The sequence below is a fragment of the Podarcis muralis genome, chromosome 13, assembly GCF_964188315.1.
Source record: "Podarcis muralis chromosome 13, rPodMur119.hap1.1, whole genome shotgun sequence".
NCBI lineage: Eukaryota > Metazoa > Chordata > Lepidosauria > Squamata > Lacertidae > Podarcis > Podarcis muralis.
This window is the reverse complement of record NC_135667.1, coordinates 18,376,178-18,393,383: the sequence shown is the minus strand read 5'-3', so window position 1 is coordinate 18,393,383 and position 17,206 is coordinate 18,376,178. Positions and strand designations below refer to the sequence as shown.

At 45.7% G+C, this 17,206-nt stretch overlaps 1 protein-coding gene across 4 annotated transcripts; it reads left to right on the top strand.

Moving 5' to 3' along the window:
- The first annotated feature begins 3,455 nt into the window (after nucleotides 1–3,455).
- EMP3 (epithelial membrane protein 3 (MAM blood group)) lies at nucleotides 3,456–14,054 on the top strand. 4 transcript variants are annotated; one of them, XM_028702891.2, is made up of 5 exons: nucleotides 3,456–3,725; nucleotides 8,802–8,894; nucleotides 12,597–12,699; nucleotides 12,804–12,944; nucleotides 13,578–14,054. In XM_028702891.2, exons 2-5 carry the CDS (start codon nucleotides 8,817–8,819, stop codon nucleotides 13,745–13,747), a joined length of 492 nt encoding a protein of 163 aa, XP_028558724.2. In that variant the 5' UTR covers nucleotides 3,456–3,725; nucleotides 8,802–8,816; the 3' UTR covers nucleotides 13,748–14,054. The 4 variants fall into 4 exon arrangements, with proteins under 4 accessions (XP_028558724.2, XP_028558725.2, XP_028558723.2 ...); XM_028702892.2 differs by lacking the exon at nucleotides 3,456–3,725 and adding an exon at nucleotides 8,218–8,350; XM_028702890.2 differs by lacking the exon at nucleotides 3,456–3,725 and adding an exon at nucleotides 8,336–8,431.
- The last annotated feature ends 3,152 nt before the right edge of the window (nucleotides 14,055–17,206 follow it).

Genomic DNA, 17,206 nt, shown 5'->3' with positions numbered 1-17,206 from the left:
AAGTTTCCAGGGTTGTAGTGGGCAATAATATAAGCAAACAGGAAAAAAGTGTCCCTTTTGCAAACTGGAGGGGATAGGGCAGAGCATGAGGTGGGTAATCTGTTTTCTGCTGCAGAGAGGGTGATACACGATGTTTAGGGTCTCTTGCAATCAAAGGCTGCAGCAATGGAAGGAACAGGGCTCTTTTAGGATGGGAATGCTCTGCACACTCTCCATCTAGGCTTAGGTTATATATATGTGTAAATACAACATATATCATAAAGACGCCACAGTCTCTGCTGTGTCTCATTGTCCAAAAGGGAAGACAGACCCTGGTAAGCATGCCTGGTACCCCTGGAATCTCACACCGCTCAGACATTGGGCGGTGTGTAACAAGATGTTGAGCCATTTAATGTGGGTGGGAGGGAATCCTTTTGTTTTGTTTTGTTTTTCATTTCAGAGTTTTCTGCAAATAATTAGCTTCCCATACCTTGGTTGCTTCCAGATTACCTGTTTATTGAGCACTCATGCTGATTTGTGTTATTGAATCTTGAAGTGCCCATCCTACAGTCTAGTTTCTCACCTCAAGGGTATGTTAAAAATATTTACACATTCTGGAGTAGTGAATATGCTGCCAGAACAGTCCTCCCTTTTCCTTTTTCCCTTTTGTGGAAAATAAAGTACCCTAAACTGCAAATAAGTTGTCATAAGTAATCTGAGCTTTAATTTTTTCATGATTTTTTCTACCATTGCTAGGAACCATAAATTGGATTACAACTGTTGATACTATTAATCATGCAGCTATCAACATACAAGAAATGAATTACTTGTGTTAATGTCTTTGTTAACGCCTCACAAAATTTTTAACAGACTGTGTACACACCATACATTTAAGGGCGCACACACAAATTCTGGGATCTATAGCTTATCCCTCACAGCTTCGATTCTTAGCACTGTTTAAAAACTATGGTTCCCAGGATTCTTTGGGAGAAGCCATGTGTTTTAAATGTATGGTGTATACACAGCCTTACGCTGATGTAATATTTACATTTTGTTGCATGATATAATTTATTCTTTAAATGTCAGTTCCCAAAACAAAAAATTCTGCCCCATTTGTATCTTTTCTTGCTCTCCCTTCAATAAGCTAACAGCTATGTACCTAGCTTTCTAGTGCAATCCCATGTATATTTAAATAGAAATGTTCTACGGTATTCAGGGTAGTGTACTCCCTAATAAGGGTATTTACTATTGCTGCTCTAGATGTGTCCTTGGATTCCACCTGATTTTGGTGCCCCATTGTGGAAGTTGTTAATGTGAGGCAGAGAAGTATCAGACCTGGATAGAATGACCCAGTGGTGAAAGAGAGGTAGTCTACACATGCTTGGGGACACATTAATTTTATGAATACTTTGGGGCTGGATCACCATAATTGTTTTGGGAAGGAACTGGGCTGAGACTTGGCTCTGATACAGCCCTTGTTACTTCATTGGATTGATTGATTGATTGATTGATTGAGAGGCCCAGGCCCAGTAAATTTTAGACTGTCCTAGGAATACAGTAACCCAGATAATTGGACTAATGGTAGAATCAGGACAGACTGGAGAAAGCACTTCTTTATACATTTTATAATTATTATATAAAATGTATAATATCAGGGCTTTTTCAGCCGGAACTCACCAGAACTCAGTTCTGGCACCTCTCATGTAGGCACCATTGCCATTATAAGAGAACAAGGGAGGCGTTCATGGTGAGTTCCGGCACCTCTTTTTCCAGAAAAATAGCACTGTATAATATGTATTATTGATTGCCACAATAAGCAGCGATGGCCACTTCACTGTCTTAGGACATTTCCAGAGAGTCACTGTGGGACTCCATCACATACCAGCAAATTCAGGTTGTTCAGTTAAAGCTTATGTGGTGGAGCCCTTGCACAACAGACCCCAAACTCCAAAAAATCTGATTGTTTTTATAATAAGGAAAATGTGGGGGAAATGCACTGGGTAGTGTGGGGCGAGATTTGCTTAACATCCCCACAGTAAAAGCAGAAGAGTGCTCAATCAACAGATTGTCTGGAAATGACCTTACGTGTGGGTTAAACCACAGAGCCTAGGACTTGCCGATCAGAAGGTCGGCGGTTCGAATCCCCGCGACAGGGTGAGCTCCCGTTGCTCAGTCCCTGCTCCTGCCAACCTAGCAGTTTGAAAGCACATCAAAGGGCAAGTAGATAAATAGGTACTGCTCCGGCAGGAAGGTAAATGGCGTTTCCGTGCGCTGCTCTAGTTCGCCAGAAGTGGCTTAGTCATGCTGGCCACGTGACCCAGAAGCTGTACGCCGGCTCCCTCAGCCAATAAAGCGAGATGAGCGCTGCAACCCCAGAGTTGGTCACAACTGGACCTAATGGTCAGGGGTCCCTTTACCTTTACCTAGACAAGTAAACTGAGCATAGGTCTGTCAGTGGTCATTAGTAATGAAAGCTGCTCAGACACAGTGGAGAGCCAGCCTCCTGCTTGTGGTCTTCCTCGGGGCCTCTGATTGGCCACACTCAGAAATGGGATGCTGAACTAGATGGATATTTGACCTGACCCAATAGGACTCTTCTTATATACTTTCTAGCTTTTCTTTCCTATTCCAGTAAACATATTTTCCTTCCAAGGCTCCAAGGTTGAATATGATTGCAGTACTTCATTAAAGATTAAACGGAGACCAGGTTTTCCTCTCCCTCTACAAGTACCATAGCAAAAGAAGGAAGATGGAGTTGTCTATCCACAGTTACTACCGGTATGGACAGTTATTATATACCTTTAAGCTTTGCACAGGAATGCCAGAGTGTACCTCTTTGTCCTTTGTGACCTTTTGGCCCCTCTTCATATTTCTGACCCCTCTGTGGGTGCTTCCAGACTGTCCTAAAACGAAATTCAATCATAAACCAGTAAATTCAGGTTGTGTATTTATAGCTGAATGAGAGGTCTTGTGCAGCTTCTTTGAGTCCAATCCCTCCACCTTTTCTTTCCAGTAAGGTGAAAGGGAAACGTACTGGAAAGTGTGGGATAACACTTGTTTATGCACCATGGTCATCCAACCTCTCCTCCATCTAACTTCCCTGCAAACAAATCGGGATGAATGTCCAAAAGCTGGTCTGGCAAGTCCACACAGAGGATAATTCTGAAGATGATTCATTTGAAGAAGTGGGTTCCAGTCCACGAAAGTGCATGTCACAATAAACTTGTTGTGCGGCACGGGTTGGGGGGGGGGGTCAGTAATAGGAAAAGACCCCCCTTTTCACCTGGCCAGCGCTTCTGTGTCTTAATAGTTTCGTGACAAGCAGATAAAGGTTCCCCCACCTCCCTTTCCGGACAAGAAAGTGAAATGATGAAAAAGACTGAGTGGTTTCTTCCTTCCGTGCAGACCGAGCCCTTGTCAGCCAGGAAGAAAAGCGGCAAAAGAGACACGACACAACTGGAGGAGGGGCGCTACAATTTTCAAGAAGTCGGGCCCCTCCCAAATGAGCCACCCTTCCCCAACTCCGTTCTTCGGGGCAACTGGCCAGCCACGCGCTCTCTGGTCCCACCCACGTGGACCTTTGCCAAGGGCAGGGCTGGGTGAGCCTGGTGCGATGTGGATGAGCTAAACTGGGGAATTTTGTGTGTTTTTTTAAATCCAAGGAGGGGGCGAAGAGAGGAAACTTCAGGAGCAACAAGAGCAGCAGGAAGCTGCCTCCGTCCTAGACCCTCCATCAGCACCTCCAGGTACCTATCCAACGGCTCAGGGGGAAAGTTGGGTGCCAAAACTCCTGGGTTCTCGAGGGAGAATTTGGGAAACGAGACCTGGGGAAAGCGGGGGGGGGGGGGATTAAAGCAGGGTGCTAGGCAGGATCCCATAATATTCCCGTTTGGGGGTGGGAAGAGAGATCGAGAGATCTTGCCAGTTAGGCTCGGAAGAGCTGACAGCCAGATTTTTATTTATTTTTAGGGAATAGAAAGGGATTTGTGAGAATTGAACGGGAGAGGCATCAATTTGACGCCTGGGGCTGGGGCTGGGGGGGAGGAGAAGAAGCCTTAGCAAACCACTCCCCTCTGTCAGATTGCCAGCCCCTCCCTCTGCTCTAACCCTCTGGACCCCGCGTCCTCTCCCCAAAATCCTCTCTTTTTCGCCCGCTCGTCGCTATGATCCATTTCCTTCCCCAAGAGAATTCAGGGAGCCTTCCTTCGGACACACGACCCGATCGCTCCAAGCTCCCTTAGCAGCGCTTTTTAGATGGAGTCCGATCAATACATTGCTTAGGCCGATACACGAAGGTCGTTGTAGAAGGCAAATTTTGCAAATGGAGGGTAGCCCCCCCCCCCCAATAAATCTCACCCAGCTCCACCTCCTGAAACGTCCACGTTTTAGCCAACTCACGGCGCACCGCAAAAGGGTAGCTGCGAAACTTAAAACAAAAACCGAGGGGGCGGCGTTCCCCCCCCCCCCCATTGAGACTCCTGCCTGCCTTGAATAACAAGGTACTTGAGGTGTTGGAAATCAGGGAACCTCTCAGATCCCCAGATGCTGCCCCTTCTCCAATGTAGCGGGTATTGCATTTTGGGATAATGTGATACCTTATGGGGGTGCGTGCTTCTTCCAAAATGGATTTCCTAGCATCCTATATACTTCAGTTATTTACCCTAAGCTCAACAGACTCTGCTACTACAGCTGATAAAACCCAGCCTAGGTTTCTAAAGGGCCTTTTCATGTATGAGGTTTAAGATTAAACGGGATGGTGATAATGGAAAAGCAAATGCTGTTGTTGGTCTCTCTTCTAGTTTTTATTCCCCATTTGCAATTTTCATGTGCAGCAGAAATGAGATGCTGAAATGCCTTTAATTGTGTGAAAATTACCCCAGGCCTTAAACTGATGGAGGTATACATTCCTAAAAGATATATCTAGGACAATGATTTTGTTTTCTTGTATTTCTTTAAAGTATTTTGCATCTGTTTAAAAAGTAGACTAAGGCCGCAATCTTAATCAAGACTACTCAGAAGTAAGTCCTGCTGAATTCATTGGGACTTATTCCCAGGCAAGTGGGACTATGATGCTGCAGTCCTGTGCACATTTGGAAGTCAGTCTCACTGAAGACTTACCCTGCTGAGTAAAGTTATGCAGGATTGTGCTGTACTCCTAAACAACTTTTCTTGGATTCAGCCCCATCAAACTCAGTGGCGCTTGCTTCTGAATGTGCATACTTAGGACTGTATTATATTGTGCCCTCCCCATTTTGTGAATTCTAATATGTTTTTTTACACCCTTGTAAAAATGCTTGTTTATTGTTAACATTGTTTTTAGTATCCTCACAGAAAAACAAAGTAAGTTATTCTAAAGAGCTCTTCTGTGATAAAGCAGTTTAGGTTGCCTATCCATGCATTCTGACCTCTCTGCCTAGGAGCCAGGTGTTAATTGCCAGTGTCAGAAAATTTTAGTGACATATGTGTATGTGTGTTGGCAGTGTTCAAAAGAGGAGTGCCTTTTCAATCTGGAATGAGTCATTTGCAAATGTTATTCATAGGAAACAAAAAGCAGAAGAGAAGGTTTTTTTATTTAAAAAAACTCCCAAATATAAATTCTAGTCCATATAGCTTTCGTATTCAGTTCACAAATTAAGGGCATGCACACACAATTTAAAAAGTTGGGCGAAGCTAGCATAATTTCACAGTTTTGTAGAGGAAGCAGAATAGCGTGAAAACCTAGTCATGTGGTGCATGGTAAGATACCCAGATAGCAGAGAAACAGATCAACCCAAGCAGATACCAAAAGCCCTGTCTCTCACAGCTAGCATACCTTCTCCACCCTATGAGCATGGCACTGCAAGTTGCTTTGAGTTTACATTTTAGTAAAAAAAGAGCAACTAATAAGTGCAATAAAAAGGTAAAGGTAAAGGTACCCCTGCCCGTACGGGCCAGTCTTGCCAGACTCTGGGGTTGTGCGCCCATCTCACTCTATAGGCCAGGGGCCAGCGCTGTCCGGAGACACTTCCGGGTCATGTGGCCAGCGTGACATCGCTGCTCTGGCAAGCCAGAGCCGCACACGGAAACACCGTTTACCTTCCCGCTAGTAAGCGGTCCCTATTTATCTACTTGCACCCGGGGGTGCTTTCGAACTGCTAGGTTGGCAGGCGCTGGGACCGAGCAGCGGGAGCGCACCCCGCCACAGGGATTCGAACCGCCGACCTTTCGATCGGCAAGTCCTAGGCACTGAGGCTTTTACCCACAGCGCCACTCGTGTCCAATAAGTGCAATACATAATAATAAATACCGGTAATAATAGGAGCCACTTATCCTTCTATGTATTATTATCCTAAAATAAAATGAAAAGGGTTCTTTTTCTGCCTTTTTTGTAAGGCAGGCACTGGATTCCTTATTTTTCAAAGCTAGGAATGGCCTTAAGTTGGCTGCTGTGGGAAAATTCAGAGGTATGCAGTGGCGTAGCTAGCCGCTCGGGTGCCTGGGGTGACGCACACCCCATTTGCGCTATCAATTTAATGCAGTGTTATTCTACTTCAGGGACGCGGGTGGGGCTGTGGGTAAACCCTCAGTGCCTAGGAGTTGCCGATCGCATGGTTGGCGGTTCGAATCCCCGCGGCGGGGTGAGCTCCCGTCTCTCGGTCCCAGCTCCTGCCCACCTAGCAGTTCGAAAGCACCCTTAAGTGCAAGTAGATAAATAGGTACCGCTTTATAGCGGGAAGGTAAACGGCGTTTCCGTGTGCTGCGCTGGTGCCGGCTCGCCAGAGCAGCTTCGTCACGCTGGCCACGTGACCCGGAAGTGTCTCCGGACAGCGCTGGTCCCCGGCCTCTTAAGTGAGATGGGCGCACAACCCTAGAGTCGGACACAACTGGCCCGTACGGGCAGGGGTACCTTTACCTTTACCTTTTATTCTACTTCAAACAGTTATGGCTTCCCCTGAAGAATCCTGGAGACAGTAGCTTGTTAAGGGTGATGAGAGTTCTTAGGAGATCCCTATTCCCCTCACAAAACTACAATTCTCAGCATGGTTTAACAACCCAATGCCCTCTTCCCATGGAACTCTGGGAATTGTAGCTCTCCTAACATGCACTCTTAACAAACTACAGTTCTTTTGGGTGACTGCTTGTGGGAAGCTGTGACTCTTTAAAGTGCTACTGCTTCAAATGAGAGCATTGAAGTTTAACTGGTTGATTCACAAGGAACTAGGAGCTAGAATCTGTTAAGTTTTCTGCAATGGGATCTTTCTGGAGACAGATGAAAGACCAGGAGGCAGAATTTGTGGGTCTGGAAGGAGAATGGACTGGGCTTAATTTGAGCCAAGATTCAGTCCAAGCACTTGTTTTCAGTACCAGGCCATGATATAGGACTTCAATACTTTACAGTGGGGTGGGAGGGAGGGATGTGTGTATCAGACTTGGAGGCCAAAGTTCACCTTCCAGACCTCTCTATCTTGTCCCTGTGACTTTACCTAGATCACACCCTCTTACCTCAGGCCACACCCTCTCACCAACTTTGCTTCTCATCCCTCTTGAGAGTTTTTGCCTGGCTGGAATGTGTCATTGAGCTCTGATAATGCCTCCTGCTTGCCTAGGTGGAGGTTGGAGCAGGGTGTGAGGGTCAGTGTAGAAAGTAGCTTAATGTACACAGGTAAAATTTACATGAATTGCTCAGCCACTTTTGCTTCTGGTTCCACGTGGCACTGGCATGTGGTCCCCAGAAAAGAATGTGGCCTGGTGGCTGAGAAAGTTCTCCCATCCCTGTTTTATAGGTTAAGCCACTCTAGGGATTGTAGCTCCATGTGGGTCTCCTAACAACTCACAGCACCCTTAGCAAACTAAAGTCCCCAGGATTCTTTGGGGGAAGCTGTGACTGTTTAAGGTGGTATGATCTTGCCTTAAAAGTCAATTTAAGAAATTAACTACTGAGAAAATGTAGTCAGAAACTGTAGGTTTGTTGCTGCTGCTGGCTTATATTATTATTATTATTATTATTATTATTATTATTATTATTATTATTATTAAAAAAACCCCAACCTCATGTTTGCAACTTCCTTTTGCCTTTCTTGCTGCTCTGCAGTTTCTGATGTCATACCATCAGGATTCCCTCGCTGCTATTTGAAAGGCAGGGCCCCTTGGTGGGACTGAAGGAGGCGGCAGCGACACAGCCAGGCTGTTGCTACCTCCACCCCTGGCGTGCCCAGGGCTCACATGACTCTGCAACATCTGGATCACATTAGGGCAAAGCCTAAAGCCACAGGAATGTGAGCTGGGTGGATGAGCCCAGCTCCTTGCTTCTCTGGGCTGGAGGGGGCTGGGAAATACGGCGTGTCCAAGGAGGGGCTCGGAGCTCTAGATATCCCCAGACAGACCCAATGAGGTGTGGGTAACAGCTAGACAGAAATGTACAAGATGTGCTTAGAAGCTGGGGCTTGCGATTCCTCTGGGAGTGATGCAGTGGGTGAGAATAGTGGGCCTGAGCCTCAGGACTCCTCCTGGCTTCTCTAAGTGGGTTGTGGCAGGGGAGACAGGCCTGCTGCGAGTCAAAGACTTTGGGGGAATGGGATCTACTCCTTTGAGCGGGGGAGGGAGTTAGAATGGGAAACCAGGGGCCCTTACATTCCGGAGAAGGAACAGAGTGGTGTCTAGTTGCTCAGGCTGGAGCTGGAAAGATTTCTGAGTGAAGAAGGTTGGAGGTCTGGAGTTGGAAACTCTGCTAAGATTTAATCAGATTTTGGACACCCTCACCTATCTCTAATATTAAGTGCGGAAAACAGGTTGTTTTCGTTTTGCAAGGGTTTGTTTAATGCTGCCCACCCTTCTCTCCCCAGCTTCCAGCTGCCAAGATGAGTTTCCTTCTCTTTGCAGTCACTGCCCTCCACGTCCTCATTCTCATCTTACTCTTCGTCGCCACGCTGGACAAGGTGAGAGAATGCAGAAGCTGGTCCATCTTGTTTTCCTCCTCTGTTTTAGGTTTGTTCAGCTGGTAGCCTGTTGTGAGCCAGATCTGGCCCTCGGAAGCAACTTTTTATTGGCCCCGTGCCTCAGTGGGCATACCAATCTTTAATCCAGGTGTGGTAAACAATTTCATTCACCCTGGAAGCAACCAATCTCTCTGTGTGCCTGTCATGTGATTCTTACTACATTGTTCTTGCGTGCTGCCTATCCGGGGAGATCTTTCATAAAGCCCATACTGCTAGGTGGTGCTGAATTTATTATTACGGAGCTCACCAGCTGTGAGGGACCCTGGAGCTGGTCTGGAGAACAGAGAAGCCCCGACTGAAAGTGTTGATGCTGGCTATCTCTTCCTGCTCTGGATACCAAATTCTCCAAGGGCCCAGACCAGCCCTTAGACTTCTCCATAGTCCTCCCCTGCCCCAACCTCACAAAAAAGGACAGTCAGTTTCTGAAGGTGCTAAAGGAAATTGTTGATTCACTGAAGCTCTCCAACTTATTGCATAGTAGCATGTTTCATGAGACACGGGTGGCGCTGTGGGTTAAACCACAGAGCCTAGGACTTGCCGATCAGAAGGTCGGCGGTTCGAATCCCCGCGACAGGGTGAGCTCCCGTTGCTCGGTCCCTGCTCCTGCCAACCTAGCAGTTCGAAAGCACGTCAAAGTGCAAGTAGATAAATAGGATAAATAGGTACCCCTCTGGCGGGAAGGTAAACGACATTTTCGTGTGCTGCTCTGGTTCGCCAGAAGCGGCTTAGACATGACCCGGAAGCTGTATGCCAGCTCCCTCAACCAATAAAGCGAGATGAGCGTCGCAACCCCAGAGTCGGTCATGACTGGACCTAATGGTCATGTTTACCTAGCATGTTTCAAGTACATGGAACCCATCAGAGGGTTGTAGGCCACCCAGAGTGGCTGGTGAAACCCAGCCAGATGGGTGGGGTATAACTAATAACCGTATTATTATTATTGGTTATCACATCCCTCCTGAATGAGGCATTTAATCTTTGGGAACATAAAGTTAATTTATTGCAGAGGATAGCTTTCTTTAGAATGGGATTTCTGCCTTTGACATGGCATATAATAGGCTGCAATCCCAACCCCACTGACCTGCAGGCAGTCCTTTTTCTGGGGGGACGCAGGGGCACGCATACCCCTAAACATTTTGTGAATCTAAGTTTAGCCTCATTGAGGGGCAGTACTTCAATATGAGAAGGAAAATGAGACCACCCCTAAACATTTTTTTTTAAAAGCACTGCTTACAGGTATGCTTCACTGAATATAATAGGATTTACTTTTGAGTAGACATGGTTAGGCCTGTGCTGCTAGGTGAGAAATTGGAGCCAATTTTCTTTAGTACTTTTTGTGCTTTGCCTCCTTTATTTTGATGTCAATATTGATTTTTATTTTTATTTTTGGTTCTGTACTGCTTTATTCTGGTCCCTGGAGACAAAAAAAGGAAAGGAAAGAAGAGTCCTAATTTTATTTTGGTGTGTCTTAATTTGGCAGCTGTAGCCTTGGAATATTTTTGACACTTCTACTCCTGACTCAAGGTGTTTTGTTAACTTTTTAAACGATAATTGTGCTAGAGCCTGCATCTTCAGCCAGTGTTGGGGGTGGATACACAATTTATTCACCAACCATGTCTGTGTGTACTTCATTGTCTTCGTTAAGCCCTGACATGTGTTTCCCTGAGATGACAACTTATTGAAAATTAAAATGGAATGGCACATCCATTAACATAAGTTATGGGCTGTACTGTAAGTGTGGGTGTTTCTTCTGCTTTGCACAGACTATTTACATTTGTCATCATTCTTTTATTTGTGCAAATAATTCCGATTTGATGCCATACAATACTCACCTTACAAAAAAAAAAAAGGAACAATTAAAACTCAGACCTTGTGTAGTTGAATCCCCAGGTTTTTATGGTGTATCTGGGGGTGAAACAACACATTATGAGGCTAACTTTGCATTTGCTTCATCATTGGAGTCAGGGGTTTTTTCAAGGGAGAATCTGTAGGTTAGATTCCTAACCATTCCCCAATCTGTCCACTCTCCCCTGCAGCTGCCCCCGCCCCACTCCCTCGCCTTAGAAAATAAGGTCCTGCTGGGGTGGGAAAGAGAAGCAAAGATAAATTATGGAGGAGAATCAGTGAATGAGAGAACAGATATAAATGCTTCCCCTCCCACGCACTCATTTTCCTTGCCCCACTTCTACATTACGTTTAAATAGAAAGCATGGGTTTGCAATCATACATATATATTTATTTATTATATATGCAGTGTAGCTTATTAGGACGTCTCAGGCAAGCCACCCTCTCTCACTCAGTTCCCAATCTGCAGTAGGGGGATAATAATGCACAGTAAAGAAGGGCAGTACTATTAGCTCTGGGAATTTAGGCACAGTGAGTTACTGACCCCACAATACAGTGAAGCCTGCAGCCTCTCCACTCCTGCTCTTCCTTGGACTGGGGCACACCCTGCTGCAGGCCTGTATTAGGAGCCCTGGCAGTGAGTTGTACAGGAAACTGTTTAATAAACCACATACCTTTCCAATACCTATGTAGAACCCAAATTCTCAAGGCTCAACAAGCAACCAAGCCCCCGGTTATTCATGATGGTGCAGTACAGTGGAACCTCATGTTATGTACCATCCTCCTTGCGAACGCTTTGGGTTACGAGCTCCGCTAACCTGGAAGTAGATGCTCCAGGTTGCAAACTTTGCCCCAGGATGCAAGCAGAAGTCGCGCACTGGCAGGGCAGCAGCTGCGGGAGGCACCATTAGCGAAAGCGCGCCTCATGTTATGAATGGTTTCGGCTTGAGAACGGACCTCCGCAACAAATTAAATTCGTAACCAGAGGTACCACTCTATAGCGGTGAAGAGACTTAAGATAGTCTCCAGTTCTGCTCCCACCTCTGCCATGCTCATTAAGATGAGTTTAAACCTCCACTCTCTTCCACACTCCCTAGCTTTGACTCCCTCCCACAACTACAAAATGGGGATAATAGCATTGACTTACCTTATAAGGTTGTAGCCCTTTACTGGACTACAACTCCCAGCATCCCTATCAGCAGGGCAGCGGCTGATGGGACTTGGAGTCCAACAACATGTGGATGGCCACCGGTCAGCCACCTCTGCTGTAAAGATTGCAAACAACAGTGTCTATGATGTGCTATAAACATAGTGCTATATCAGCCCTGTGTGTGTTTACTATTAATTAGTGCACCCATGAAAACGTACTATATGAATGAAACAAACACATGTTTGGAAACACACATTCATACAGATGCACTTGAGAGCCATGATTAATGCTAGTTCCCGCTTATGTGGTCTCAATCGCATGTTTGTTGCTATGTTAGGTGTGGAAAGGCTTTGAGAAAGCCATTACCTTGGTGCTTATAACGTTCAAGTTTGCTCTCAAAAGTAAACTCCCTTTGAACTTTGAGAACTAGTCTTCCAAGCATGTCCAGTAATGTTATCAGCCCACTGGCCACACGGACCTGTGCAAGCCATTTGTGGTGGGAAATAACAGGCTTTTCTAAAGTTTTGCTGACTGCTTGGTTGGAGTCAGTTCTTACTTGGCTTCCCCGATGGAAAAGCTCAGCCAGCCAGCCAGCCAGCCCTCTTTGGAGGCCTGCTTCTAAAATCTCCGTTGCAATTCTCTTCCAGTCTTGGTGGGTCTTGCCCGACAAGGAAACCGTGAACATCTGGTATGAGTGCACACTTAATAACCACACCAACACCTGGGCCTGCAAAACAGTCTCTGACAGTGGTGAGTACAGCAAAGGCTATTGCACACCATATTAACTGCTGCTTCTCTACTGCATGTATAGTCTCCTCCTCTCTCACCACCCCACACTTATCTTTCCCCGACAGCATGGCTTCAAGCAGTCCAAGCCTTCATGGTTTTAAGTCTTCTCTTCTCCAGCTTAGCCTTCATTATCTTCATGTGCCAACTCTACACCATGAAGCGGGGAAGCCTGTTCTACGCCACTGGGATCTTCCAGATACTTACATGTAAGTATGGGGTGGTGATTTGCTGTTTAGAGCCCAGTTTAATTAGCTTGTGGCGAGTAGTAAATCTCACTGGGAGAGACGAAGCATAGGAGCCAGAAAGGAAGTAATACTTTGGATGAGTGCAGCCCGGGGTAAAACAGTGTGATGGAGGGGGGCATGTATATGTGTAGGAGCTGCTTTTGTGAGGAAGTGGTGAGGACATGTAGGAGGAAGAGCCATGCAGGTATACCGTAAGACCCAGCAACACCAAATTGCTAAGTATACTACCACTTTTGGGGTAATTCCGCTGGATAAATCTGAAATATGTTATCGTTCTCTTCTCTTTGATGTTATAAAATATGCTGAGATGCAAAGTGCAGATTCCAATATGGATGCCGGCAAGATTTATGCCTTGGGATCTCATTGTCACGCTGCAAAGGGATTGTACATTTAAAGCACATGGCTTTAATCTATGGTTTATATCTCAAAGAGCTACAATTCCCAGCACCCTTAACTACAGTTCCCAGGATTCTTTGGGGGGAAGCCAGGAGCTTTAAATACCTGGTGAAGATGTGAGCATTGAATGCAGCTTTAGGCAGTAAGATGTAGCTAACAGGGATCCGGGGCTAATTGTCTGCTTGGATCTGTTTCCAGCTATCTCCGTGTTCACAGCTGCCGTGATCTACACCACCCATGTGGAACAGTTCCAGGGTCGCCGACCACCGGGTGGGTCTTTTGGTTACTGTTTTGTGCTGGCGTGGCTGTCCTTTCCTTTGGCTCTCATCAGTGGAATCATTTACATCCACCTTCGGAAAAAGGAGTGACCATCAACTGGATGATCTCTTCCATTTGCCTTGGAAGGAGCCCTGTTCTCCTCTGAATTTAGCTATGTATTAACTCTTTGCAGTTTTCAAAGGCAGTTATAGTACAAAATCCTATGCGATACATGGATTGGTCCGCTGGGGTCCTGCATTGTGAGTGTATCACCCCTTGTTTGCATGTTATCAGGTACTTCCACATAATACAGCAAGTTTAAGGGGTGTCATATTGCACTTGGCATTTCCCAGGGCTCTAATATTTTTCAGATTTGGCAAAAATGGAAATACACATTAAAACTCAAACTTGCAAACATTTCTAGCATTCTTTTTTCCTTTTAATCCCCATTTTTAAAAATGGAGGGTTGAATATGTTTCTTGTGGGTTTTTTAAAATAAATTAAAAAATCAGTGTTCGTTCCACATTTGCAGCTTGGAAGCTAAAATATCAAACATTGGGGTGGGACCCTAATAAATTCATTGAAAGAACTGAAACCACAAAAATAGTAGAAAGTAGGACTTAATCACGTTGTCCATACAGAACTGTTTGTCATGAATTGAAAAATCTGCAACTCTCTCTCGTTTCTTAACTGCTGGGACATTATACACAGAGCCTGATGATAGCACAGTTTGAAAATTGGTCATTGAGATCGCCACGAAAAATGAATTTCATCTTCTGAATTTCAACCATGAAACATAAGGGCATTTTTGCATGTGATGTTAAATCATGTATTTTTAGGTTTTCACCCAAGACATTTTAAGCGGCAGCCTAAAAATGCGAGGTGTGATTTGGACAAAACCATTTGCTAATACTTGCAAAATACCTGCCCACTGTTCAGGGAGTCACAAGTGATTATAACTCCCCCTTGAGTCAACCTTCAGTAACAAACCCCCATTTTTCTGCAGAACGTGTTAAAATGACCCTGGTGAGAACTCAGATAGCATCACTTTCCTCTTCCCCTCCAGCCAGTAACTACTTTAAAGGAGTATCTCATCCCCCCCAGTCTGAGGTTATACTCTGTACTTTCCCCCAAAAGAGCATAGGGTGGGGGAATTAGGCTAATCATATCCACCATCCTTCTAAAGCTGGGCGGATTAATCCTGCCTTCTTGCCCCATAGCAATTACGCACAAAATATTTGGAAAACATGGGAAAGATTTTGCTTCTCCAGTAGCCTTACCAAGCAGCCTGCTTGCAAGTTATTAAAAACGGGTTCCTTCCAATGCTATTTCTGTAACAGTATTATATATGTGCTGGCTCCCCCAAAGTCCCCTTTCACCTTCTTGACCTGGCCTTTTAATATTTTATACGCATTTTAAGAATAAAAGAAAACCTAATAAACAAAATTCAGCAGAGCCATGTGTTCCTTTGCGGACTACAGTGTTTCACATTCTTGTCTCACATTCCCGCAGTCTTCACAAGGAAACTTTCCTTTGGCGAACAGAATACTGGAGACTTAGAGTATCTTTTCTAATAATCTGTTTATTTACAAAAAGTGCAGGCTGAGTGGATGAGAGTGCAGAAGCAAACATGCTGTTCCAAATCCACAACACCCGACATCATTAAAAAGCTTTCCTCCTTGCAGAAATGCTTGTGGCACCTCTTCCAGCCAACTCCGGACTGCTGTTATTCATTCAGTCCCTCCTTGCCCAAACTCTCTGCATTCCGACTGAGCAAATTTGTTTTTATTGCATTTCAATCTCCCCTTCATAGAAGCTTCCTCCTCCACCCATGTTATTCTCAAAACAACCTGTGATATCGGTAAGGCTGGAAAAGATGTGCCAAGGACACTCAGGGATCTGCATGGCCGAGTGGAGACTATGGTTGGAATGCAGCAAAGTTTTACTCAGAGTAGACTCAGTGAAATTAACGAACTTGGCCAAGTTGCATCATTCACTTCAGTGGCTCTGCCCTGAGTAAAACTTAGTTGAATGTAAGATCCTATGAAGCTTGTGCTCGCTGGTCCTGATCTGCCAGCAACCCCACCCCACCCGTTCTCTAGGTCCAGCTGGTTTCCATCCTCACTGTGCACTTGGGCTGAGATAAAAGTGCAGCTTAATGCCTGCCAAGAGCACTAATATACCATCTGGTGGTGCAGAGATCTGGGCACGTGAACCAATAAATATTTAACCTAATTGAAATCTGAATGTTTAACTATCCACCAGCCACCCTAAAGCTTGTCTTTTTACAAGAGTAGAAGCAAGGGAATGCAGCTAGAAAAAGGCAGCCGACACCACGGCGGGTGGGAGCAAGCTAATACCGTAGAACAGGTGTTGCTAAACTACAACTTCCACTAGCCCCAGCAAGTCAGTGGCCAGGGATGGAAACTGTAGTTCAGCAACGCCTGGAGGGCCAAAGGTTCCCCACACCTGGCTTAGAAGATGGTGGGCTCTGCTTTGTTACAAAGTTTTTAAGCAGAGCCTGGATGGCCACCTATCAGGGGTGCTGTAGTAGTGGATTTCCTGCATCATCTGGAGCTTAGATTAGTTGACCTTTGATGTCCCTTCCGATTCTGGTTCTATGGGTCTGTCCTAAGTAGAGGAAACATAGCCACATCTCTCTCCCAAGTACAAAACACTGCTTTGTATCCCATGGTTCATCTGACGCAGACGGTCAGCCTTTTCAAAGGCATGCTTCTAGTCAAGTTAGTCATGAAGGCAACTGGGAAACAAGCAGGCAACATTAAGGAGTAGGAGGGTGGTCCATTCTGGATTTTGCATACTCAGCGGGGATTCTCTGTTGGGGGGAAAGAGGGGAACTCTTGACACTATTCTGCTACCAGCCACAATGGCTGTGTTCTGCTTCCACTGTCAGAGGCATCATGCCTCTGCATACCTGTTGCTCAGAATCACAGGTGGGCAGAGTGCTGTTGCACTCCTGCCCTGCTTACAGGCTTCCCAAAGGCACCTGGTTGATTGCTGTGGAAAGAGAATGATGAACTAGATAGGCCTTTGCCTGACGCAGCAGGTTCCTTAAACTGTATGGCTGAGATGATTACCATAACATGCAATCTGACCTGTAATCTTCCATTTTAATTAAAACAAATGTAGAATTACATCAGGGGTGGGGAACTTGTGGCCCTCAGATGTTGTCAGACTACAACTCCCTTCATCCCTGCCCTTCAGTCCTGCTGGCTGAGCCTGGTGGGAGTCTGCCAACATCTGGAGGTCCCCCATCCTTGAATTAGAGGCTGTGCAACTGCTAAAAAGATCCCATAGCCCAGGGATGGAGAAGATGCTTAACTTAGGGGAAATCAGACTCGGTACCCTGGAAAGGGGCAAGGCTGGGAAAGATCTCTGCCCAAGGCCAAGGAGTGCTGCTGCCAACCCATGTAAACAAAACTGGTCTAGATTGACCAGTGAGCCGACTGCCACAAAGCAATGTCCTGTGTAGCCCCTTTATCAAGGAGACAGTTTATTCATTCCTCTCAAGTATCATGTCAGGTTGCTGGTGTCTTAGATGAGGGGTT